General features: G+C 47.2%; 1 protein-coding gene across 7 annotated transcripts in view; it reads left to right on the forward strand.

The window, feature by feature from the left end:
• Positions 1-256: 256 nt before the first annotated feature.
• Positions 257-25693, forward strand: part of CNNM2 (cyclin and CBS domain divalent metal cation transport mediator 2) — a 113718-nt gene continuing 88281 nt past the window's right edge. Inside the window, exons 1-2 of one of the 7 annotated variants that reach the window (XM_072039754.1) lie at positions 257-2146; positions 21977-25048. In XM_072039754.1, the coding sequence (XP_071895855.1) occupies positions 487-2146; positions 21977-22134 (1818 nt within the window). In that variant the 5' untranslated portion in view covers positions 257-486 and the 3' untranslated portion in view covers positions 22135-25048. Of the gene's footprint in view, positions 2147-21976; positions 25049-25693 lie in introns of those variants that run through there. The other 6 variants (XM_072039753.1, XM_072039756.1, XR_011810101.1 and 3 more) reach the window with 6 other exon arrangements.

Genomic DNA, 25693 nt, shown 5'->3' on the forward strand with positions numbered 1-25693 from the left:
TCCCGCTCCAGCCCCCCCCCCCCCCCCCATCCCCTCTCCCATCCCCGCCCCGCCATTGGTCGCGCCCCCTCTTAGCCCCGCCCCCTCTCCCCCCACCCCCTCCCCTATTGGCCCTCACCCCGGGGCCGGCCCCGCCCCTCAGTCACGCGCCGCGGGGGGGGGCCGGCGGCGGGCGGCGATTGGCGGAGGGGCGCGCGGGAGGCCCCGCCCCCTCAACGGTTACCGGCCGGCCGTTGGCGGCCGTTAGTCGCGGCCCCGCCCGGGTGAGGCGGAGCGGGGCGGAGCGGGGCGGGGAGCGCAGCGCGGCTCCACCAAGGCGGCGCTCGGCTCGGCCCGGCTCCGGCAGTCGCCGCCCGTCGGGTCCCGCGGGCAGCCGCGCCCCGCCTGCCGCCAGCACCGCCGCCAGCACCGCCACCGGTGCCAACCGGGGCACGGCCGCGGGCGATGAGGGGCGGCGGCGGCCCCGCCGCCGAGCCCTGACTAAAGATGGCCGCGCTGCCCGGGGGGAACATGGCGGGGGGCGGCCGGGGGGCGCGGGGAGCGCCGCTGCTGCTGCTGCTGCTGCTGGGCTGCTGCTGCCAAATGGGCCGCCCGCCCGCCGCCTCCGCCGCTGCTCCGCCTGCCTCTTCCTCCTCATCATCCTCATCCTCCTCGGCGGAGGAGACGGTGATCATCGGGCTGCGGCTGGAGGACACGGACGACGTCTCCTTCATGGAGGGGGGAGCGCTGCGGGTGAGCGAGAGGACGCGGGTCAAGCTGCGGGTGTACGGGCAGAACATCAACAACGAGACCTGGTCGCGCATCGCCTTCACCGAGCACGAGAGGCGGCGGGGAGGAGGCCGGGCGACGCTGGCTGGAGACGGCGGGGGAGCGGCGGCGGTGGTGGGGAGAGGAGGAGGAGGAGGAATGGGCTCCTCGGCTGGAGGAGGAGGTGGTGGTGGTGGTGGTGGTGGAGGAGGAGGAGGAGGCGGTGGAGCCCCGCAGCGCTGCGGCATCCGCACGTCGGACATCATCATCCTGCCGCACATCGTGCTCAACCGGCGCACGTCGGGCATCATCGAGATCGAGATCAAGCCCCTGCGTAAGACGGAGAAGAGCAAGTCCTATTATCTGTGCACCTCCGTCTCGGCCCCTGCTGCCGCCGCCCTAGGGCCCGGGGCCGCCGGTGGGTTGGTGGGTGCCGAGGGACCCGCCGGCCCCCCGCCCTGGGGGGAGACCACCTGGATCTACCACGACGGAGAGGACACCAAGATGATCGTCGGGGAGGAGAAGAAGTTCCTGCTGCCCTTCTGGCTGCAGGTGATCTTCATCTCGCTCCTGCTCTGCCTCTCGGGCATGTTCAGCGGCCTCAACCTGGGCCTCATGGCGCTGGACCCCATGGAGCTGCGCATTGTGCAGAACTGCGGCACGGACAAGGAGAAGAACTACGCCAAGCGCATCGAGCCCGTGCGCCGTCAGGGCAACTACCTGCTGTGCTCCCTCCTGCTGGGCAACGTCCTGGTCAACACCACGCTGACCATCCTGCTGGATGACATCGCCGGCTCCGGGCTGGTGGCCGTGGTGGTCTCCACCATTGGCATCGTTATCTTCGGCGAGATCGTGCCGCAGGCCATCTGCTCCCGGCACGGCCTGGCTGTGGGCGCCAACACCATCTTCCTCACCAAGTTTTTCATGATGATGACCTTCCCGGCCTCCTACCCTGTCAGCAAACTGCTGGACTGTGTCCTGGGTCAGGAGATCGGCACCGTCTATAACCGGGAGAAGCTGTTGGAGATGCTGCGGGTCACTGACCCGTACAACGATCTGGTCAAGGAGGAGCTCAACATCATCCAAGGAGCCCTGGAGCTGCGCACCAAGACGGTGGAGGACGTGATGACTCCGCTCCGGGACTGCTTCATGATCGCTGCCGAGGCCGTGCTTGACTTCAACACCATGTCCGAGATCATGGAGAGCGGCTACACCCGCATCCCCGTTTTCGAGGGTGACCGCTCCAACATCGTGGACCTGCTCTTCGTTAAGGACCTGGCTTTTGTGGACCCTGACGACTGCACGCCCCTCAAGACCATCACCCGGTTCTACAACCACCCGCTGCACTTTGTCTTCAACGATACCAAGCTCGACGCCATGCTGGAGGAGTTCAAGAAAGGTGGGATGATGGCAGGGCCCGGGGGGTGGTGGGGAGCACCCCTAGTGAGGGGGCTCTGAGGGGATCCCTCGCTGTTTCCCCTCACAGAGGCTTTGGGAAGGTGCACTCGGAACAGAGGAGCCTGAATTTAGGCATCCTCCAGCTCCCTGACCCAGAAAGCTGACCCGTGGCTGGGTGATGGTCTGTGCCCCCTGCCTCTTTTTCCCCACTACCGGGCTGTGCGTGTGGGCATCGTGCCAAGCAAGGCTGCTTTTTTTTTTTCTTTTTTTCCACTCATCTGCACATTATAGTGGGAACTGCTGACACGAATACGCGCCCGTTACTTGGCTCAGTCCTCCCTGTGCTTTTTCAGCTGGCCTGACAGCGAGGAGAGGAGCGGGTGGGCTGCTGGTGTAGGTCACTCCTATCTTTCCGGCTTAGTGCGCACACACGTGCTGAGATAAACACGGCGTTCGCACTCCATTCATCCACTCGGCTGGCTGACTTCAGCCCTGTGCTCGTGTTACAGTTATCCTGATTGATGCTTTGATCTGGGAACCCAGAAATAGTTCCAGGGTCTTAAAATGTGTTTGAATGCACCTGTCTGGGTGGCACATTGGGGTTACGGGCCTTTTTACCTAGGCTCTCCTGTGCCCCAAGGACCACAGGCTCAGCTGTGCAAACACGTGAGCCCGTCTACAGCTCTGGTCTCGTGTGTGTGTATTCATTGCTTCAGAACTGGATGGGGGCTTTCCATCTGAATTGTGGGAGGTGTTCTGACAGATATGCATTAATTCTCATTATAAGCCTTTGCTTATGAGGAAAAAAACAACACAACTTTTTTTTCCCTTTTTGAATCCATTCCTCTCTGCGAGCCAAATAATGATGCAGGCTGTATGCTCTAAAGGAGCTTTAAAGGAAATAGCAAGTGAAATTCCAAATCAATTAGGTACTTGCAGACCATCATGCTGCTTAACTGAAGGTAAAGTGAGTGCCACAGACTGATCATAACCATGGGAGCTCAGAGCAACGTGCTGTCAGGCAGTTCTGTCTCTGAGAGATGATCTGACTGAAAGAGATGTTCATAGCTGCATTGGTACCACAGTTAGGCTAACAAGGAAAGGTTAAATTAGCCTTTTATCAAATGCAGAATTCTCTTGAAGATAACTTTGTAAATTGATGAACTTTTTTTCTGGATAACATTTAATTTTCCATTTAGATTTCCAGGTACTGGTTGGTCCCCACACTGAGCTTTGGCAGCATGGCATTTGATCTGTTTCTGCCTGCTTAACTCAGTTTAGGGGATTCAGAGGGTTATTCCGTTGGTATCCTCACTTTTCTTTCACAGATGGAAGGTGAACACACTCCTGCTTTTTGCTGACCAGAGCAGCAGCTGCTCTGTTTAGTTCCTTCTGCCTCAGTGTGGTGATGGGGAAATCTTACTCTGGTTCAGAGCTGTTGAACAGGAGATGTGGGAGAGCCTTGCCTGTGGTTTCTGTGCTGCAAAATCTGCAGCTCGGATCTGGGAAACTCAATTATGTCACTTAACTGCTGGCTGGTTAAGGTGGGTTCTGCTGGGTGTGCAGGCCTGGAGTTCTTTTCCCTCCGTTACTCTGACTCTAGGTAGCGTGGCAGGGGTCTTAACTTGCAGCTGGACCTCTGTTTTTTTTTTTTTTCTAGCTTTGTGTGTAGCAATGTGTCTGAAGGGAGGTGAAACACTCCTGTGTGTTTAAAAATAGGAGCCCTTTTATATAATAGCTGGGAGAATCAGGCATTTTAATCCTGCAAGTGTGGCAAAGCCAAATAGGCCTCTTTGCACTTTCTGAAATTCATGCTTAAAATAGGCTCCTTAATTCTCTGGGGTTGCTTGGAAGGTACAGACCAGAGGTTGCTTTTGCTGATAGCCAGAGGACTTCTCTTGCCTGCACCAGGTAAATTCCTAGCAGCACGAGTTTAGGATGACTTCCTAATGGGAACGTGTGCCCTGCTGCAACCACTGCGTTCTGGAGCAGTCCCTGTAGTAGTGGATTAATTTGGGATAGTTTGATCGTGCCTCATATTTACTCCAGGATGGCCGTGCTGGTTGCTGTGCATTGACAAGCCCTGGTGTTAGGACTAGTTCCGTCTTAACTGGTTTTTCTTTAAACATGCAGATAGGGTGGAAATAAATAGCTTCCTTTGTCCTTTGAAATGAATGTAAATAACTGATAGCTTGCTTGATCTGGCATAGCGCGCTGTCTTTTGCAAGAGTTCTTCAAACTCCTTTCTGCACGGCAACCTTGCCAAATTCCCGTGAGAATGTACAAATTAAGGGTGAGAATCAAATTGCATGTTGTTCTCCGGTAAAGTGCTGAAAATAAATAAGCTTAGGGTTTTTAATCGCCCCTTTCCCACCACGTTGACCTTCCACCACAGTAGGCTTGCTCCAAAACTTGCGCCTGCCTTTCTCCCACCCAGGTGGCTACAACCCTGTTCGTTGCAGCGAGCAGCTCCTGTGATAGTTAAAGGCTTTAATCTGTTCAAGGAAAGAGGCATTTTTTTTTTATTATTATTTTTTAAGAAGTTTAGGAGTTAACATAAATTGGAGCCTACCAGGGAAGAGATGAAAAGCCAAGCATGGCAGGATACGTGTCCTTCTGGTGCTGTGGCAGATGAAACTGGTTGTTTTGTACTTGCTTAGGCTGGGCAGCTGGAGGATTTGGTGGTGAGCTTATTATTAATGTTCTTTGCCCACAGTTGCAAAATGAATATATGTTTCACCTCTATGCTGCCAGGCAAGAAACTTAATTTTAAGAGAGCTGCAGCACATTCCCGTTCCCGTGTTGCTCTAATCTCTTGAAGTATGAATAAACATGACTTCTGAAGCAGCCTGCTAAAAAGCTTCTCTCCTAAAAAGCCTTGTTTATTTTAAAATAAATAAAAACTTCTGAAAGTGGAGTAGCTTTCTATTCCTGTCAACAGACCTCAACTCCATTTGCCAGCTAGCTGTGCAGACTGGGCGTTCAGCTTACTTGAATCCAATCTGTTCAACCCCAGTTTAATGCAGGGAAGTACAGGGTACCCATTCCACAAGTCAGGGAAATGACCTGCCCGACTTTGCAAAGATGTGTCTTGTTTGAAATAACCTCTTGCTGGCTGTTGCTGTAAAGGGGAGCAAGGTGACAGCTCTTCCAGGATCAATCACTATCCTGGCTCCTAAGGTGCAGCAGGGAGTGAATGAGCATCAAAGTCATTTTTGGAAAGAAGCTATGGGCTGTCTCATCTGGTATCTTTTCCCTTGCTGGTAAGTGTTGTGTTGTTGCTGTTGTTATCTTGACAGTTTTCCTAGGTCCTTGGCACTTGTTTGGAGTGTTTTTCAGTGCTGGACCTCTGCATGTGTTATCCTAAATCCAAAATTTTCTATTTGAAGCTCTCCGAATGCCAGAGTTAGAAGAATCCAGCTTGCAAAGCGTTGATTTCTAATACTAATATTCTAAGATTGGCCCTCTTTTTACCAGTCATCATACGGCTGCTTTCCTGGTGGCCTGGACAGCCTTGTAGTGAGGCAGTTTCTCAGTCAGAGTCTTCCTTATCCGTACTAGGAGATCTTTGACTTGTATGTTTTGATCTTATTTGTGTCTGTCTCTAGTATTACGTTATAGTAAAGATCAGAGTTAATAACCTAGTACAAAGAAGTCATGGAAACTGTGTGCAGCGGTCCTGAGCTCTTATTTTCTGAATCACATGGCAGCCTTGAGACAATTCCTAGATTCCTTATTAAAATTATTGCCGACTGAACCTTAAAAGATTTTTCTTCCCTAAAAACCGTGTCAGATTTAACTTGAGGATCTTTTATGCATGCTCTGTTGATTTTTGTTGTCTGTCTTTATGAATGTATCTGTTTAGTAAGGACATAGACCAATTTTTTTTCTCAGGGTCTTATTTCTTTTCTAGTTCTTCCTCCCACTCCCAGGAAAACCATGGCCCAGGAACCTGAAACTCTTACTTCTGAGGGGAGGGACAGGAGTGACTGGTAGCTCACAAATCCAAAGCTCTGCACTGCTGTTATTCTGGGCTGAGCTCTCTTTCTGTTATTAGGTCGCTTACCTTTCTGCTGCAACTCCAACCCAGACTTGCAGCTCGCTTCTTTCCTGGTCTCTTTCAGGTTTTATAGGTTCCCATCCTGCTGAATCTGAGTCCAGGCTTCCCATAAGTAAACTTCATTTAACGCATCTGAATGCTTGTTTTCTGGTTCATCTAACAGGTTGTTTGTCTCTGAAGCTGTTTTTCTGTTTAAGCTGTGACTGCAGCATTACAAGGAACTGGAAGAAACTACATAAATCCCTTCTGGAATTATCAAAGGCATGTAAAACTCCTTCTTGGAAAACAATATTGCTTTCAAGGCCGCTTGGCTAAAAAAAAGGCATCTCTTCGGATCCTTTTTTAGGAGAATTCACATAAAGATAAAGGTGTTGAGGTCCCACACGGAGACTTCTTGTGTGAAGAGAAAAGGGCAACGATTAGGGAATTTGACACCAAGATACAGAAGACTTAGCACAATGTGCCTGTAGGTTTGTTCCTGGGGGATGCGTTCAAGGGCAGCTCTGGCTCTCCTGGGGCTCACTGCTGTGATGCTTTTGTGGGCCTAGGAGAAGGAGAGATGGTGATGGAGAGCAGCAGTGCTGTGTCAGCCTGGCCTTGGTGAGGAGCCCAGCTGGAGGCTCTGCTCTGCTGCTGAGGGCAGAATGAGATGTGGATCACAGAGAGGAGTAAGCAAATTCAATGCCCTAAGTGTTCAGAGCAGTACAGGTCTGAATTTGACACGTGTGCTTGGCATCATTCTTTGATTGCTTTTTAGCTCATGATTAGAGTCTCATTAGTCAACAAAGACAAGCTGTTGCCATTTTCCCCAAAGTGTTCTCCAAGTTAGCAAACTCCTGCACCCACTGGGGTGAATTCCGCAAGCGAGCCAGGTTCCTATCTGCTTTCTGTCTATAAAGGCTCTCTGTGATAGGCACAGCTACAAATTTCAGGTCAGTCTGTGCTGTCAGCAGCATTTCCTGGCCAGTTTTGAAGCCGAATATGGAGAGAAGAGGCAAAATGTTGACTTCTGAGCAAATTCAGTAGTACAGCGAAGTGATCAGGTAGTGTAACCATTGCAGTTTTCTTCCAGGGCTGAGATTTTTTTGATTTTTTTCAGTATTTCTTTGCCAACGTGAGGTACTGAGGAGAGCAGAACGCTCTGTGAACATCAGTCAACTACAAGGGTGTAAAACCAGTGACAAAGAGTGCTAGAAAAGAGGAAATGTGTTTTGTTCCCCCTGGAAGCTTGGTGATCTCATCAAGCTGCAATTCAAGGGCTTCTGAAACTAAAGATACTGTCTTTAATAAGTCGTCTTAGGTGTTTGTTTCTTTCTGTGAGCGTGTCTAATCAACACTGAAGCTTTGTCAGCTCTTGTGTGTGGGCGAGCAGCAATAGCGTGGTATCTCCCATCAGTTGCTTTGTAATGTGAGTGGCAGAAGGAGATGGATCTAAAGGTTGCGATTCTGATCGTCATCTCTGGAAAATGCTGGGAACTGTGGAAACGCTATTGCTATTTTGCTGTTCAGCCAAAGCTAGTAAATATTACAGCGGAAGCTGTCTGCACAACCATTATTTGACACTAGTATGGAAGCATTATTATGCAGTTTCTAATTATGTGATCGCAGACTGTCTGTTCAAGACCTCTGGGTAGCAATGTAATTGAATAAGTGAGCTTGAGATACTCTTATCAGCCTCTTCAGTGCCCTGTGCCAAAGCAAATATTTGGGACAAAATCATCCTTTTGTTAACCTAATGTATTAGGCCCATTGTTCTTTTTTATTTCATGTATCAAATCTGTTCTGATGCCTAAATATTGAGCCATTAGCAGGTGTGATTGCAGGAGAGCTCAGCAGCAAAGCAACCCAACAGTAGGTTTATTTTGCAGGCTGTAATATCGCTCTAGCTGGCAATAGAGTAAAGGAGGGAGTTAGTCACCTCACCTTTTCTAAACACTTCACAAAGTATGCTTAATATTAAGAGCTGTAAGTCAGTTTTACAGCTGCCTAGGCACTATAAAATGGGTCTAGAATGAACGGAGAGGCTGAGCGGTGTGTTGAATGAGTCTGTATCTCATCCTACATTGCTTTTTCTGTTAATATTTAAGAAGAACTCTTTTTCATTCGCTCACGTGCCTCTACCAATTGCACTTCTAATGTTGAGTCTCTCCCAGTTTCACTAATGGAGCTTGGAAAACTAACCCTCAACACAAGGTACTGCAGCACTCTGAACCGTACCCTGGTGAGCGTGACCTGGTACTCCTGTTAATTTGACAAGATCCTCAAATACAGCCTGCCAGCTACAAACGGGAGTGCAAATACTTGGTGCTAATGAGCTATAGTGAATGGCACATGGCAAAAAATCTCAGATCAGCCAGTGGATCCAGCCTGGCTCCTGCCACGGTCACTGAGTCATTTCAGGACCATCTAGTGATGCTTTTTGTTTTACTTTTTCCATGATTACCTATCGTTGAAGTGAGATGTATAAATCTGTCAGTAGCTTTCCTCAGGTGGAATCTGCCTTTTCTCTTGGCCTAGGAATCAGCATGGCCCAGTAGCTGCTGGCAGAAGAAGCCATGCTGGGAATAAACTGCCAAGTGTGGTGGCATACAAGACAGCTTTGAGAAGGGCATGAAGGGAAGCTGTTAAGGAACTCTAAGGGGTAGAGTTGGCCTGGTCACCTTAGTATAGGTCTTCTTACAGAGGTGGGTATAGGGAAGAGAAACGGATGGCTTGGGACAGGTAAGTTGAGAAGTTCCTTCAGGTTCTAAATCTTGTACAGCGTGGAGTAATGAAGATCTGAATCCTCAAAGCATATTATTATGTGTTTAGACAGAGAAACTGAAAGATTTCCTATAGCACCTGAAAGAAAATCAGCAGTGTGATGACTCAAGGGCTCTCAACCATACAGCATCTTTCACAAAGTGAACTTGGAGGAATCAGGTCCTCATTGAGCAGTCCAGCTGGGAACACAAGGTTGCAAGAGGACAGCAGAGAAGGTAGAGATCCCTCTCTCAGACCAAAGGCTGTTGTGCTTGGAGAGGATCTGGCTGGTGCTTCATCTTGCCAGCAGAGCTGCATTAACACAATGGCTTGGGCAGCTCATCTTTCCATTCCTGGCCCCCAGTAATGTTGAGGCTTCGATTCTTTCCAAGCTTGCCTCTACAAGCTCTCCCACTTTATTTTTTTTTTATTTTTTTTGTCCTCCTCTACTCAGAAGTACTCTCTCCTATTTATGATCCTGTCTGTGCTAGCTTTCTGTTCTTGGAGAGTCATGAGTAGGGGCCCTTGGAGACCTTCAAGCCATTGTTCTCATGTTTTGTCTTAAAGCTGCCTGGGAGCCTTGCAGACTTCTGGTAGGCAGCCAATTTCCACTGAACAGAAGAGTGATTTTTCAGGATTTTCCACACTTCTGCGTTGTCTGTGGGACGTCATAAGGATTGTCTGCCTTTGGTGACTGTGTGTCAGCACACAACCTGTAAAAGCAAGAGAGATTTCTTTGGTTGGCTTGGCTGGCGTGTTGGAAATTAGGATTCTTACATGGGCGTTTGTGGTTATCTTTGTGGTTTAAAGACATGAGTCAATCTTGCTCTCTACCTACCAGTGATGATATCAGCTTGAGAGGTCTAGTAAATGTATTCAAGAGAAGCAACTTGTCTTGTAACGGAGCTGTCTTCAAATACCCAAGGCCTAGATTGAGCAGAAACCTCAGAGCTAGGAAAGCTTGTGTGAATGGGACTTTGTTGTCCCTTTGTGTTGAAGCATTTTGCTTGTAAACATGGTTGGGTGGAGGAATTTCAGAGTTTAAATTTGAAGCAGCAGCCCTTCTCGTGGAGGAATTGTCATTTGAAGGGAAGAGTGTGATGCCTGTCAACCTGGGAGCTGAAACCTGGCGATTACCGAGGCCTGGATCTGTAAGCTTACGCGCTTCTCCTGCCGTTACTGATTAACCAAGCGGGAGCTTTGCTCCAGCCAGAGGAGCTGGGGCCAGAAGATGAGCACATACATTGAATACAAAAGATCGGTGTATTTTTGTTCTGTGATGCTTTCCGTTGGGATTGCACCACTCTTTTCGCTGGCAGTCCTGAAGGGATCCGCTCTTCAAACGAGAGCGGTGTCGTAACACTGCTCTCCGCAGGGTGAGCCGTCTCATCAAGGCTTGAGGTTCTCTCCCCCAAGAGGCGTGAATGAAAGTTGTTCTTTTATAGTGAGCTTTTATGGTGGTATAATCTCTTGCAGCGATATGACGGAGCCATCCACAACTGTTGATCTTTATGGAGGTGAACAAAGCTTTTTTTTTTTTTTTTTCCCCTACTTGTCCATGGGTCATCAGAGCAATGAAATGCTGACTCTGCCACTCAGCTGGATACTCTGCTGCCAGCAAACAGTTTTAAGAATGATCTTGCCATGTCTGGTTTCCGTCCAGTACTCCACCTCCTGCCTGCCCTTTGCTCGGGGGGGGGGTTCAAAGTGCAGCCCTGAAAACCTGCAGCCCCCTTCCCATGCAGCGGTTACGTGAGGACAGGGATGAGCGGGTTGCCCCCTTTTATTGCTTGTGAATCGCTTGTCAGCGATTTCCAGTCTCCTACAAAAAAAAAAGGGAAGACAATCTTCTGCCGGTGTGAACTTGTTCTTGATAAAAATTTATAATCTGGCACCGAGAGTAGGTGTGGCTGTGGGGTTTAGGCAAGCTGCAGGCTTAGTTCTTCCTATCTAGCCTGGGACATCTTTCCGTTTGAAGCAAGTACAGCACTTAGCTACAATTCCTGTGCACAGCAAGTGCAGACGGGCCTTAATTTAGTACTAGGGCATCCACTAAGAGCCCTTGGTTAAATCTGTGCTAGTTGAATAGGCCTGAGTTGTGAGCTGTTCAGTAGCTCTGACTTGAGCTCTAAGGGACGTCACGAAGTTGTTTTTGCTCTCAGATGGGTAAATTAGTCCGATACGTTTTGCTGGGTGAATTTGTTGTTTTGTTTTCCCCCTGTAAGTGAGGTATGCGTGCAGGTAAAACTTCGGCTTTTGGCTTTTAATTGGGTGTGTTTGTGTTGACGTAGCGTGATGGGCAGAGGGTGGGTGGAAAAGCCTCTCTGAAGAGAGCAGGTTTATGAAGACTTTCTGACAAGGTCTTGCTTTCCTCCAGCAGAGGGGAGGAATAAGGAATAAATCCCTCACCAGGGGCCAGGGTAGAGGTTGTGTGAGTAGCTCACAGTATGGGCTGCACTGCTGTAGCTGTATGGGATTTATGCTGCTCTACAGGCGTGAGTTGACCACTGCTGCATGTTGGTTCCCTGCCACCGTGGAAAATAACTTTTTTATCTTCTTCTTGGTATTCTAGTTTGCCTGGAGCCTTTTGGGGTGGTTAGGGTTGAAAACACTGATAACTGCACGGCTGAATTCTAGGACTTCAGTCTGCTGGGAGTGTTTTTCCTTCTTAGTGCAAGCATTCCTCCAAAACTACACGGATGGGGTTTCTCCCAGAGAAATCAAGATCCCTATCAATATCTGTGTTTCTCTTACTGAAAATCCTGTGCAGTACTTTAGACCCTCCATCAGCTACTAAATGTTTGAGTGCTGATTTGCAGGAGCAATGACAAGGTTAAAAGCTTTCTTGTATCATATGTTTTCATGTGACCGTTACATGGATCACAAGATCCCAAGTTTTATTCCTTTTCCATATGATCGAGAGATAAAGTCGTCTTCTCTGTCATAATTTAGGACTGACAGTTTTGTAGGTCTTTCCGTTCGTTTTACGAAGGACCGAGGGGTGTGTGTGGGAGCTTACGATCACCAATGTGGAAACGCTTTCCCAGTAGCTTACTGGTTTAATCCATCTCGTGTTGTGCTGCCAGCAGGCTCCGAGGAGAACCTGGAACCCAAGGAGTTGCACAGCTTGCCCCGTGGGCAGCCCTGCTGGGGGGTGAAGGCAGGCTGAGGCTTCCCAATGTGGGAATCCCCCGAGGTTAGAGTTTGAGGAAGGCAGCTGGGACAGTGAAAAGCCTTAATTACCTTCCTAATGGATGCAGCCTCCAAGATCTACAGCAATCTGTTGCTTCATGCCAATCATAGGGTTGAACCTGTCAGTGCAGTTGGGTGCGCAGCCAATGTGGAGCGAACACAGTAGCTTTTTTCCTGCTTTCCCCAATGCCCCTGGGGTTAAAGGTGGGGCTGAAGGATTCCCTGTGCTCTGTGATGCATCACAGATGGGAATCCCGATCTCTTCTCCTCCTCTCTGCAGCAGCACACCTGCTGTGTATAGGATGAGATGGCTACCAGGAGAGCTCTGATGTCAGCGGCTATATTCTCTTAATGTTTTTCTTGCTTTCCAGAACAGCTGTTTTGAATTTTCCAGTTTTTGCTGTAAACTTTGAACAAGCTTTCTCTTTTATGTGTGTGAGAGAGAGGCTGGGCAAGGGGGTGGGGAGGGGAGAAGATGCACATACATTTGAGCGTTGAAGGCGCTTTTCTGACTCCTGGCCTGAAAGCTGGGTTTGGATTTGTTACTTGCATGCTGTTTGAACGTGGTCCAGTGGTAAGAGGCCTTAATATGTTTCTTCTTTGTAAATCATCAACCTCACATCTTCCAGTAAAGGAAAGAATTTGGGAGAATAGCTTCCAAGAGTAATAGCCCTCGCAGCCCCACGCAATGCGCAGGCTCCAACCCAAAAGTTCCAAGGAAAATATTCAGAAAGGGGGAACTTGTCTAGCTGTATTCCTGACCATTTTGCAGTGAAGACTATGGAGCTTTGAAGACAGATCAGTCAGTATACATATATGTGTGTGTGTATGTATGTGTATATATATATATATATATATATATATATATTTAAAGATAGATATGCAGCCATCCTGGAACTAATAACTGTTTCTGAATATCTTTCTCTGAAGTTAGAACAGAGAAATGAACAAAATCTTTTATTTTCCAAGTTTATATTGACAGTGCTCTGCAGTCAGTTTACTCCTCCTTTTAACTCTGTCAAAATAATCCTGAAAAATCACTTAGAGGTATTGGAGACTGCGTCCAGGAACCCTGCCTTCTACTTGCATCTACCTCCTGCCTCGTGGGAAGAGCTGGGTGCTCTGAGAAGTGCTTCAGGTGGACGATGTTGAGCCCAGGGCCGGTGTGAGGCAGCTGCTGGGCCTGGGCACATGGGTGGCATTTATACTGAACATGGGCCACCGTGTATTACCTCTGAGCAGTACTAAAACAAGTGTCCGGCCAGCTTGTGGAGGAAGCCTCAATGTGAGCATTCTTTCAGGAGGGAAATAAACGCTCTAAACTGAAGAGATTCCTTTAACAAATGTGGCCGATCTTAACCGTGCTCTCCAGCACTGCAGCTAGCACTTGGAGCAAGGAGTGAGCGTGTACTGTGCTTAAACAAGTGTTGCCACAGCTAGAGGCAGCGTGGAGTTCTTGGAGCAGGGAGAGCTCTTGCTGTCGTAATGCTCATGAGCAAGTCTAACGAGAGAAATTCTCATCTCTGTGTTTTCTGTGGGCTTGGGGGTGGTCAGGACATGAAAAACCTAAAGATATATCTACCTGCAAGAGTTTTTACAGATAGAAACATTTTTTTTGTTAACCTCATAACGACTTCAGCTAATGCATGCTTTAGCTTTTGTTTTTCCTATTCCTGTTTCCTCCAAAGCAGAAGATGACTCAAGGAAATCAAGGGCATAACTATGCTCCGAGCAAATTGACAGAGAGTTGGCAGGGATCATGTGGAGAGACCGTGAGTCCATAAGCTACATGAGTGCGTAATGGCTAAACAAACTTTTGGGATAGTGTTTGATGCACGAGGGAGCAGGTGGTGGGGCTGATGGGGAAGAGTCTTCTTACAGAGCAAGAGTTTGTGCTGCCTTCACCTGGGATGAGAAGCAGACCTCTCCATTTTGCCAAGGTTCATGGTGTTTGCCATCAGCACGTGTTTCACATTCATGTTACCCTCTTTGGTAGTGTTTTAGAGGAGTGCAGCCAAGAGCGCCTTGCCCTTGAAGGGGAAGTGTTTGGACAGCACAAGGAAATTCAGGAGATGAGCAGTGCATACAGACTGTGATGCCTTCCCTTTGTGCCTCAGTTATTTTGCTCTAGAGCGAGGACTAATTTTTGTTCCCTTTCATTGTATCTTCTGAATGGTTTAATGGGAGCCAGTCTGTTTCTGCTTTTCCCCTGTAATTTTAGATACATAATAGGAATTGGGTTTAATCTTCATGTAATAGCTTTCTTTTGTGATGATTGCAACTTTCTGTAGACACAGTCCCTGTAATGACCCAGATTTTTGTTTCTCTCGCCCTGAGGTCTTTGTCTGCCAATATCTTCAGTATTTTCTTTCTCCTTTCTGAAAATCAGTGCTCAGAACTCCTGGCACTGCATGGCACAAGGTGGAGAAAATCAGGGAGAGCCAAGGAGACTCTACAGGTGACATGAGGCCATCCACTAGACAAGGAGTTAAGGTGAATGTCCTAGTAGTTAATGGTTTATTCTGTGTAGCTTTATGGGTACTAAAATTACTGCTGTAAAGTTCATTGTCGAGTGATTTCTAACCCCTTACTGACCCAGAAGTTTTTAGTCTGTTTGTTTTCTTGCTGTGTCAGAGGCACCATTTATCCCTTTTATCCCGTGTGTCTTGGCTTTTGTTTTCAGACAGCTTTAAAGTAACATCCAGTTTATGATGGATTGTGCGCTAAATGTTTTTCTGTTTTGCTGGGCTGAAAACCTTAGTGGGCAAGTGTTTAAGTGTCAAGCCTGTTGTTATTGCTTACATTTCCACTCTTGAGGGCTGTGCAAGTAGCTCTCCCTTCTTAGAAGTGACAAGGTGGTAACCAAAGTAAAACTAAAAACCTTGGCTCTCCCAGGAGAAAGAAAGTCTCAGCTTTGCCTGTTCCAGCTGAAAAGATGGTTTTGTACCATGGGCAGGTTGGCTGCTCTTGTGGCAATTAGTGCTCTTAATTGCCATCCTTTTGAAGGAGTCCTGAGCAGTCTGGGTAAGAGGGGTGCTGTGACATAGATCCAAGTCTGGTCTCGCTGCTGGTGAAATTTGGGATGAAAGGGGTGGCCGAACAGGGCTTTTCCCCTCATTCTGTGCATGCTGTCGTGACGTGGGGAAACAGCAGCCCCCCAGCCTGCTGTTTGTCAGCTGTAGGTGAGATTCTCTAGGGTTGTCCATGTTAACACTGTGCGTGGCACCCTCCTGCTTTTTTTGGGTACGTTACAGAGACTGGGTTCTGCCACTTCTCGGGTGATTGTGCTGGGCCCACGCATACCTCAAGGTCGAGGCTGGCCTCGTGTACATGACACAGCTAAAGGAGTCTGTGTCCTGTTGATATCCTTATCGCTGCGTCTCTCCGTGCTTCCGTTAATGACTTCCATGCCTGATTAAAGTGTCTGTTAGAACAGAAGTTCAGTATTGGACTCGTAATCAAGGGCACCATTGTGTTGTGCTAGCAAGAAGCCTTGCCGTTGTTGGGATCATGTTGCTCTGTCTAGCTCCATCCTGCGTCTGGATTTCCTTTGACGTGGAAGGTAGGAACGGGATGGAGGAGCTGAGAATCTGAATTCCTAACCCTGTGTTGGAACAGGGAGATGAAGGGTGTGAAGTGGGGTAGGTCGAACGGCCTCTGAAGGACGCCCGAGGTCGAGATGGGAGTGTCGCAACCCCGGAGCTGCTAACCTGTTGAAGTGGCACTCGGTCATTGCCCTTGCCCCCACTCAGGCGCATTTTTACCTGTGACATACCAAGCAAATCGCCTGCTGCCTCAGGTGGGGAAGGGCTGTTGAACCTGTTTGGCTTCAAGTCAGTCATTCTGGGCATTCCCTTCGTCTGCTCATCTGCACGGGTGAGGGTCAGGAGCCTGCAGAAGCCACCCGCTTGTTCCCATGTCTTGACGTCCCCTCTGCAGGACCAGCACTTAAGGCAGAAGCTCCTGGGGTGGTGAAGTTGGTTGAGTTTAGTGACTGCTCACAAAAATAGTGGTAGATGTCCCTCCAGGGTCAGCTAAGGACGCTGCAATGCTTGGGAATGATGTTTGAAGATCTTATTAGGGGAGAAATTGAACATTAAATTAGGTTTCTAGTTTGATTTAAAACTAGAAACCTAAGATTACTGTTGTTTGTGTGTTTTTTTTTTTTGTTTTTGTTTAAAAAAAGCTTTGCAATTCTTGAAGCCAATAGCCATGTGAGACTTTTCTCCATCAGAATAAACTGTTTTTAACATAGGTAGCTGACTGCATTCATGTCCATCCAAATGCTGAGTACGTTGTGAAGGGTCTATCTGTATTGTGGACACATGGATGTGTCTTCACAGTGATAATGTCTCGGTGTCTTGGACATTTTTAGCAAGTGACTGCTAATAGTAACACTGAACAAAGCAATGAACGCTTCTGTTTGCATCTATTTTCTTTTCCAGCTATTGCAACTCCCTACGAGACTGAGACAAGGCTGAGCATGGGGGTAAGGTAGGGGAAATCCAGAGGGAGGGAAAGTGAGAGAACTGCAGTTGTTCAATGCATGGGAGAAGGTTAAAGCACAAATACAGACAATGAAAGCTCTGATAGAAAATCAGGGAAAAGAAATAAAACCTAATGATTTGAATAAGGACTGAAATATCTGATTTTGCTCTTGCCACAGCTAACATGCCCCTGGTTTGCTGTTTGTGCTTTCGGTGTATCTCAGTGATCCATTTAATGTCAATAAAACAGGTGCCACAGACACGGGCAAATCAGCTTTCTCCTTGCTGTTCCAGCGAAGGATGTGACTCATTGCCGAAGTGATGGTTCATTTAGCAGAGCGGCTAAACTAAAAGTGTGGAACTTGTCAGGCTTTCCAGCGATAACTATTTCCTTTGGATGTTTCTTGTGTTATGCATGCAGCAAGGAAAATATTGAGCGTGGACACTGGTCTTTCAAGAATTGATTTGCAGGATATAAGTTTAATTTGTGTGAACCTCAATACAGGTAGTAGAAGCTGGTAGTAGAAGCCTAGCTAGACTTGAAGCTACAGAAGAATATTAAATTGATCCCTTAATCTGTCAGTTCATTTGTCACTCCTGTTTTCTGTTTGGATGTTATTAGCTTGGGGATGTTTTTGGAAAGGGCACTGGGAAAACTTGCAAACATTTTTCAAACAAAAGATGGTTTGTCTTCATGGCTGGAAGGGCTGATTTGGACACTCAAGCTGAATTTTTGTTGTTGTTGTTTGGAAAACTGAAGTTCTTAGAAGTTAGATGGCCTTGGCTTTCTTTGTTCTTTCTTCCGTCTCAGACATCTGTATCAGCTCTCTCACCGAGCTCTTTATCTTACTTGGCTTTTCTGTGGATGCCTGGAGGCCTTGGCTCACATTCTCAAGAGTGTCCACTGGTTCAAGAAGCCATAACTGCTATCAAATTACCTTGACAGCTGTTGTCCCATTTCATATTTGCCATCCCCTCCCCCTGGCTCCCTTGTGATTTTTGGCAGAAACTGTGGCTATTGAGCAATAAAACTTGGATCTGTGAATCCTGTTGCTGGTGGGAAAACGAGAGCATACTAGTTAATGCCTTGCGACTTGACTTCTTGCTGATGTCTAATCAGTAGCATCTTTCTTTCAAAACAAAACCTACCACTAGCTACTCTGTTTGTGGTTCAAGTGGATGGTTCATTTGCTGTTCATCTGGAGTTGGTTGGTAGGTGCTGCTCTCCTAAAATAGCACACTCGACGTAGAGATACGTATGACAGGCTCTTGATCTGAAGCCTTTGACAAACTCCTGTGCCCAAGGACTGCAAAAACAGCTGGGATGCTAATGGTATTGAATATTCCTACAAAAGTAATCCATAGGGCACTGTTTGCTTTGTCTTTGTGTTAGCTTTGTTCGTGATCCTGCCCCTGCTTAACCAGAAAGAGAGCTCACGTAGTACCATTTGATAGACTTTAAAGATGACCCTACAAGAAGCCTTGATTAGATTTGAATTAACAAAAAAAAAAGGAAGTGTTATCTAGGGGCGGTTCTCTTGTGTTTGGGGATTTCATCGCCTTTTCTTTTAAATGCAATCCTAAAACACTTCTGACAACTGACAAGTGGGACCAACCATCGTAAGAGAGCTGCCGTCTCTGTAATCCTTTCCTTTTGAAGATGCTCGGTGTTGCCTTTGTCGGTTGTTTGAGAAGTTGGCTGATGCATGGCATGCTCTAATCTCTCCTGATCATTCCTCTTGTCCCTGTTGGAACATGTCAGCGGCTAAATTTTGTGTAACATACTGGAAAAATTAGGGAGGAAGGAAGGAGCAGATCTTAATTGGAAAGATGACTGACAGGAAATGATTAAGGTACACACAACGCTCAGTTCTGAGGAGCTCATATAAGGAAAGCATATAAAAAAATTCTTCTGCCTGCAGTGTGTTTGATTTACTAGCTGATAACATCAGTGTGAAATGTAAAGCTTGTAAAAGTCTGGATCAGACCAGCCTTAATGCATGTCTTACAGCTCCCAGATTGCTGTGCCGAAGGGGGAAGCCTGGGCTCCTACTGGCACACGTGCTGAGACTGTTTCGTGCGTGTCGGTGGAGAAGGGAGTTCTGAGCAGTTGGTGAATGGAGTGAAATCATGGCTCTGCTCTGGGGCTGTAAATTTGAGGGATGGCAGCCCAGGGCCTCATCCTGGTATGAGCCAGTGGCTTGTGGCACGTTGCGGGGTCCTCCCAGGACGTGCTGAGGAGGAGCCGGGACACAGCGCGACCAGCTGGGAGCATGAAAAGTGTGGGGTTAAAGACGGTGTCCTCTGACTTCGGAAAATGACTATTATGACAACATTTCCCTTATATTTCTTCTTCAGGGTATAACAGAGAGAATGGATTATATCTAGATTAAAAAAAAATGCATGAAGTGCCCCTCTGCTAGCTGTCACGCATGAGCTGCGAGGTGGGATGCTCGGGTTTTTGGTTGACATACAGGGAAATAACTTTCTACTGACTTTTTTTTTTCCCCTGTCCGTCTGCAGAAAACAAACTCACAAGGCCTCAATTTGGTGTACAACTTGAGTGAAGTTTTTTCTTATTTAAAAAAAAAAAAAGGTAATTTATCCTTCCTGCCCTGCATCCCTCGATATTCTAGCACTTAATGTAAGCGTAAATAAGGTGCTCCTTGGGCTGGTCACTTAACGGAGATCACAGAAAGCGCTAGAAACACTTGAGTTTCCTGCAATCGCTGGCAAGCCTTGCGTTACGCAGCTAGGGTTATTGTAGCAGTAGGGGACTTGTTAGTTTTCCAACTGCAGTTCCCAGTGAACGTGTCTGCTCTGCGGTGTGGACTCCTGCATGTTCAATGTTAAAATAGTTCTATAGCTTTCAGGCATCTTGCATTTCAAATATGGGTGGAGAAACAAGTGTTGGCCTTTAAGGCAGGGCTTTCAAAGCTTTTTGATATCAAAGGCCATGTTGACAACTTGGCAAGCGCTTCTGGGCCTGTGTGTGTTAGATCTTTAGGATATGAGCTGATTTGCTGCAGGCGTTGGAAAGGATGTTTTGCATTGTTTAAGTGTATTGTCAGGTGTGTTATGCCCCGTCTTTGCAGCGTGGCTGCTGAAGTGTCTCCTGCTTTTGTGCTAGCCTTGGCTCGCTTTCCCGTCAGCCACAGATGGGGTTAACTTGGTGCTGCGCTCTCCTCCAGCTCCTGTCTTGCTGTCTGGTCTCTTCTGCTTAAACTGCTCTGGTGGAGACTCCCAGCCCCTGCTGCAGGGCTGTGGCAGCTTTTGGGGAGCACCCCAGGCTCAGCCAGCAGGTCGCAGGGTGGAAGGAAGAGGCTGAGCCTCTCCCTGCTGTGGGAAAGTGGTGGGGTTCTGCAAACCCGGGAGAGCAGCCGGTTCGGGCAGGGCAGAGCCTGTCTATCCTGGTCAAGGTCTCAGAGGTCTTACCAGGTTACTTGTTTGTTGACTGTTTGAAATACCAGCATGTTGCTTCCGCTCCGCTCTTGCACTTTCCAACCTCACCGAGCGGCTGCTCTGCTTTCGCATGCTGAGTGCAATAACTTTGCTCGAATACTGCAGCGAAATATCACCTTTAGAGGATGGAGGAACATCTTACCCGTACTTCGTGACCTGTGCTGTACCTCTGTAAGGAAGCTGATTTGCACTTGGAGGCAAGTACGAAGCTCAGCGCTACAACAGGTTGTAGAAGGATCAATGCAATATGCTCAGATGCACACAAAGCTTTTACATCAGCTCTGCTGCAACCAGCATAGCTATGGCGGTGCAGAGTGTGACCAGGATAATTGTTTGGGTGCCTGTCTGCCTTGTGGATGGGTATTATTTAGCCAGAGCTCCATGCAAGCTGCAGCTGGCTCGCTCGCTGGAAGGAGCGAAGCTGGCATGGGCGCATCCGCTTTGATGTGTAGTCACAGGTTTTGGACTCAGGTGGAAGCATAATTGGAGCTACATTGTGCTGCGTGGAAAACTAAATGCCAGATCTGTAGCAGTTTAGAGCAGCAGCAAGTTCTCCTAACGCCTGGTCATGTGCTTTCACCACAAAGACCCTGTTTCTTCTTTTACTTAACTGAAGAATTCCATTAGATCAAAAGCTAGTTAAGGAAAATAGAGCCCCATGTGGTCCTGTGTGGTTACTTAGGCAAGTGCTATTTTTAGGAATCCCAATTGAGTAAGCCCTGGCTCTCGCTGCTGTTAAAATCCGTGGAAGCAAAATTAAAACTTGTACCTTCAGCTCAGCCGCGTGTAGGCCGCTTGGCTCTACCCACCTGGTTTTTCCTCACTTGTCCCTCCCCCAGCTCGTTCCCTGCCTTACGGGGGTTTCTGCCTTTCCAAGGGAGAGTTAATCAGCTCCTTGGGTGGGGAGATGTGGAATAGGGCAGGTAGGGAGTAACGACTTGTTCCCATCCTGCACCTCAGAGGGTCGTTATCGGAGATGTTAATGAGCTCTTGCCCTCATGTCCTAGGGCCGCTGCTCGTCTGTTTCTCCTTGCTTTAGGTTTCCAGTTTCACTGCTGTGTGGAAGATGCTCCTCTGCCTACCAGGAGCAGAGAGCCTAGGTTTGCAAAATGTGACTCATTTGCAGCTTTTTCACCTCGGTGCTGCTGGATGAACCTTCTTGCCTGCAAAATTTTCTGTACAGTTCTTCTTGACCAGCCTTGTAGGATCATTTAGGGGGCTGGGGTGGAGTGATGAAAGGAAGGACATTTTTCTGAATCCAAGAGAAATGGCAAACAGATTCCTCTCCACAATATCACGTCTCTGCTTACAACATGCAGAATATAGATTTCATTGGTTATTTTTGTGAGTATTTGTCTCTCAGTTGGAGCAGAAAAGCAGGGGAGGAGTAAGGTGGAGGGCATGGCAGGAGAAATAACAAGAGGCTAAAGCCTGAGAAAGCGTTGGGAGTGTGGTCCAGAGAAAGCCTGCTGAATGCTTTTGAGCAGACTGAAAAGGCTGAGAAGTGTAAGTGGGTACTTTGTTCTGATTCATGCTGTTTGTACAAAGTTATTTTCTGTATTTTTTTTTTTTATTTAAGAAAAAAATATTATGAGGGGATCACTGCCACAATTCTAAGTAGGAAAATACATTTGTAAGGGCCTGGGTATTTGTCTAGAGTACTTGGTTCAGAAGTGAGGGTGAACGGTGTCTTGAGTCTGAAGACCCTATACTGGCTCATAATTTCCTTCAGATGATGTGATCACCGCTTGAAGAGGCCTGTGTCTAAACAAAACCTTTCTGAGATCTCACATCGGGGCTAAAATTTGCATTACTGGGCCGTGTGTCGAAGGCATTGTATAAAGCTCTTCTACCTAAACTCAACTTTCTGCTGACTGTTTATTCACAGAGACCAAAAGGAATAAAGGGATGTGGTTACCGCTTCTCAGGGCTAGAATCTTTTTCTATCTCGATGATTCGGAGGCTTTACTGCTTCCAATCACAGAACAGAAGCCTAAGGAAATAATCCCAAAGTCTTTGAAAAATGTGGGACAGATAACCAACTAAGCTGCTCTTCACACGGACTGGTGATCAGAAACAGCATCGATATTGAACTGCTGCAAAGATTGACTGTACAAAGCTGCAAGACGGAGAGCCAGGAATTACGGTCATGCAATATTAATCACTTTCCTTGCAGAAAAAGGAACTGAGGCAGCTTAACTGAAGAACAGGCCACTGTCAAGCCACGGGGTAGAATTAGAGGGGTGCAATGTCCCATGCTGACAACCGCTGGACTGCCTGGCAAGATGGGACATCAAGAGAACTGAACAGACACAGCATTTCTCACTTGTAGCTGGAGAAGAAAATGTGCATTGTGATGCTGTTTAGTCTGTCAGACCAGTTCTGTAAATGTACTTTTTTGCCAAAACTCACACTTTCTGGGTGGCACTGCAATGTGTGACTTTGTAAGCTTGCGTGCTAGTCAGCTTTTTCTGACCTTTTTTCCATCTCTGAAAGTTGTTGCTTCACCAGTGGTATTTTCCTGTGATTTTTATTATTCTTTGCCATCCCACAACTGTATTTTGTGCTTTAGCATGGTTTTCACCTGAACTTCCTGATGGGATATTGGGTAGCCTAGGCATCCTCGGTAGCATGCCTTCGTTTTGAAGAGAGATGGTAATTTTAAGATAGATGTTTTGCAAGAGACAGGTGAGAACTGCAACTTAGGAGCAGTTAAATCCCAGCAGAGTTTTTAATTGTTTTCTTATGTTGGAAGTTTTCTGAAAAATCAACTGTGGATGTGTTGTGTTTCAGAGCACGCAAAGCAGAAAGCAAAAACTGACTGAATTGGAGAGGCTGAGAGCCACAGTGTTCATTCAGCATCATATTTACCTTAAGCTGAAGCAAGAGGGGATGGTTAGTTCCAACTGTGTTACCTTTAAATGGCAAATAGCATTGCTATTCATACCTTGCTGCGGTCCCATGCCTCTCCTCTGAGGGAAGAGGGTGACTGTGATGCTTTTGAGAGCTGCAGGGGGTGTGAGAAGGCTGGCGGCAGGAGGGCACTGTGCAAAGCTGGCAAAGAGCAGCTCAGCAGCAGGGCTTCAGCTCTTGCATCACCAGCTCGCACCTCTTCAGGAAGGCACCTGCAGCTCTTATTCCCCAGGAGACAATGTAGTAGTGAATGTTAAGCAGGGAAGGCTGCCTGCATCGGGAATTAAAACATCCCCCAAAAAATCTCCCTGCTTTGTTTCCCCTCCCAGCCAAGCGGTGCAGAGGGAGAAGCTGAGTCACGTCAACCTGCGTTACAGCCTGCTTTGGGTAGAGCGGTCGGAAAACTGTGTCACTTCAGCCCAAGAGAGCTGTAGGAACAGCAGTGTGGTAATATATTAAAATTACATCAAAGGCTTGGGGAGATTTTAATGAGATCAGCCTCGTATTTATTTTCATGGCTAGGAGCAGAAATAACTGAGTAATGTCATGGAAATATTTTAGAATGGGGAGATGTAACAGCCAAAGCTGTCTCCGTGCTGGCCAAAGGCATTGTTAACTCCAGGCTGGCTGTCCCAATTTAGGGAATTAAGGGCTTGTAGGTCAAGGGCTTAGGCAGAGCAGAGGCCTGCTGAAGGCCCTCCAAGTGCTAAAGCCAGGTGAGCACACCTTGGCAGAGCACACCTTGCCCCAGCTTTCCTCTTCGTGACAGCAACGTGGCAAATTCATTAGGGTTTTTCCTTGCAGACAGATGATGGGAGGACTTGAAGTCATTGCAAATATTTTATATCACTTTGCTTAAAATTAAGAGAAATGTTACTTGCCTGGTCAGAGGCTGGTTGGAAGCAGTGTGTGTGGCCGTGCTAGAAACAAACCGATCTGATCTGGCAATCCGTGTGCTGCAACTGCAGGGTTCTTGTGTGGCTTGTGAAGGTCATCTGTGTGTCATTTTAGCACCTAAAGCCTTTGCTGCTGAGGAGCTTGGGCCCTGTCCCTGCAGCTTCAGGGGCATGCATCACTGGGGTGGATGGCAGTCATGTCCCAGAAGGGTCAGGAAAGCCATGGGCTGAATCACCAGTGAATGTATTTGGCAAAACCTTTTGTATCTCTCAAAGTCATCTTGAGTCAGTGGTGGCTGCTGAAGATGCAGATGTCAGGCTGGAACGGTGTAGTCTGACCCCTGCATTCCTCCTGAGCTCTGGATTGTCCTTACTTTGTCCTCTTCAAAGGCAAACTTTTAGACGTTGTAGTCTGGCCCTGAAACATCACTTTAATCTGCCTTTGATTAGAGAGGAGATGCTTTTCGATTTCCAAAATGCTTTCATTGCCTTCTGTATTGTCTTTTCATGGCTTAAATTGGACACTTAAACATACGACCAAAGACTCTGAGTCTCTGAGCTCCTTAAAGTAGTGCATGAGGGTTGTCTTCGTCCTGCAAATGCAGCATTACACTTCGATAGCAAGAGCATAATAGAATGCGACTGCCTGAGATGAGCAGTTGCTTCATTGTGCATGACAGAGCAAATCAATTTTCCTCCCTTTGCTTTTCCTCTTGGGAGATAACATGCCAAAACAGTCAGTACCCTGTACTCCGAAGGTTCAGGATTAGACAAATGGCACAGTGAGGTTAGTTCTTTTTCACCCCCCACACTAATGGCTTAAATAATTCTGCCTTTGGAAGTCCTAGCACAGGAATTCAGATGTCCTAAGAGTATGTTGTGAGTTTATTGCTTCACTAAAAGATTTCTAGTTGCTTTTTACTCTTCTGGTCTCTGCTTTTTAGAATTCTGCAGGCAGACGAGCAATGTAGCTGTCTTAGGCTTTAAGGTGCTTGCGAAGATTTGGCTCAGTGATGTGTGTTCTGTTTACAGAGAATCTCTTCTGGAAAAGTGCTTTTTTCCTCTATCAACACAAGTGTTTTCTCGTGTTTTCTAACATGAAAAGTACAACATTGTACTGTTAGATGAATTATTAAAACTGTTGTGTGAAACTGGCATATGCACCATCCCTCGAGGAGAGGGAAATGAGATAGCAATCATTTTAATCTATCAAATGTTGTGTTGTAGAAAGAGTAATGCAATCTAAGAAGACTCGCAATGAATTTTAAATAGGGATAATGGAAGCAGTATGGAATTTTAAACAGCATGGAAGTAATCCGTGCACATTTAGGAAAGAAACTTAGTGTGGTGGATGTGTAAGACCAGGGTTTCAACAAGTGAGTTTTTTGGTTGTCTCTGGTAGTCTGGTATGCCAATAAAGGCACCACATTTTCAGGGAAAGCTCTGCTACTGCTATTTAAGAAGGAGAAAATGCTCTTCACAAACAACTTCTTGCTTTACTTATGGTGGACAATAGTTCAGTTGCATCATGAAATGACTGAAACATCCTGAAGGTCTCAAAGAAAGGCACAATCTAGAATATTACTACATAAAACTTTGGGTTACAAGAAAGTAGGAGCTAAATGCAGACAGTTGGAGTAACTGCCTTGAATAACTACTCATAAAAACTCCTAATTAGCAGTAACTTCTGTAGATGGCAAGAACGCTGCTGTTTATGCCTGCAGGTGTCTAATTTGTAATACTGAAACTACAGCTGAGTCATAAAAATGTTGGTACCTTAAAGCTGATGCACTGCA

Source organism: Anas platyrhynchos, chromosome 6 (assembly GCF_047663525.1).
Source record: "Anas platyrhynchos isolate ZD024472 breed Pekin duck chromosome 6, IASCAAS_PekinDuck_T2T, whole genome shotgun sequence".
In the NCBI taxonomy this organism is placed as follows: domain Eukaryota; kingdom Metazoa; phylum Chordata; class Aves; order Anseriformes; family Anatidae; genus Anas; species Anas platyrhynchos.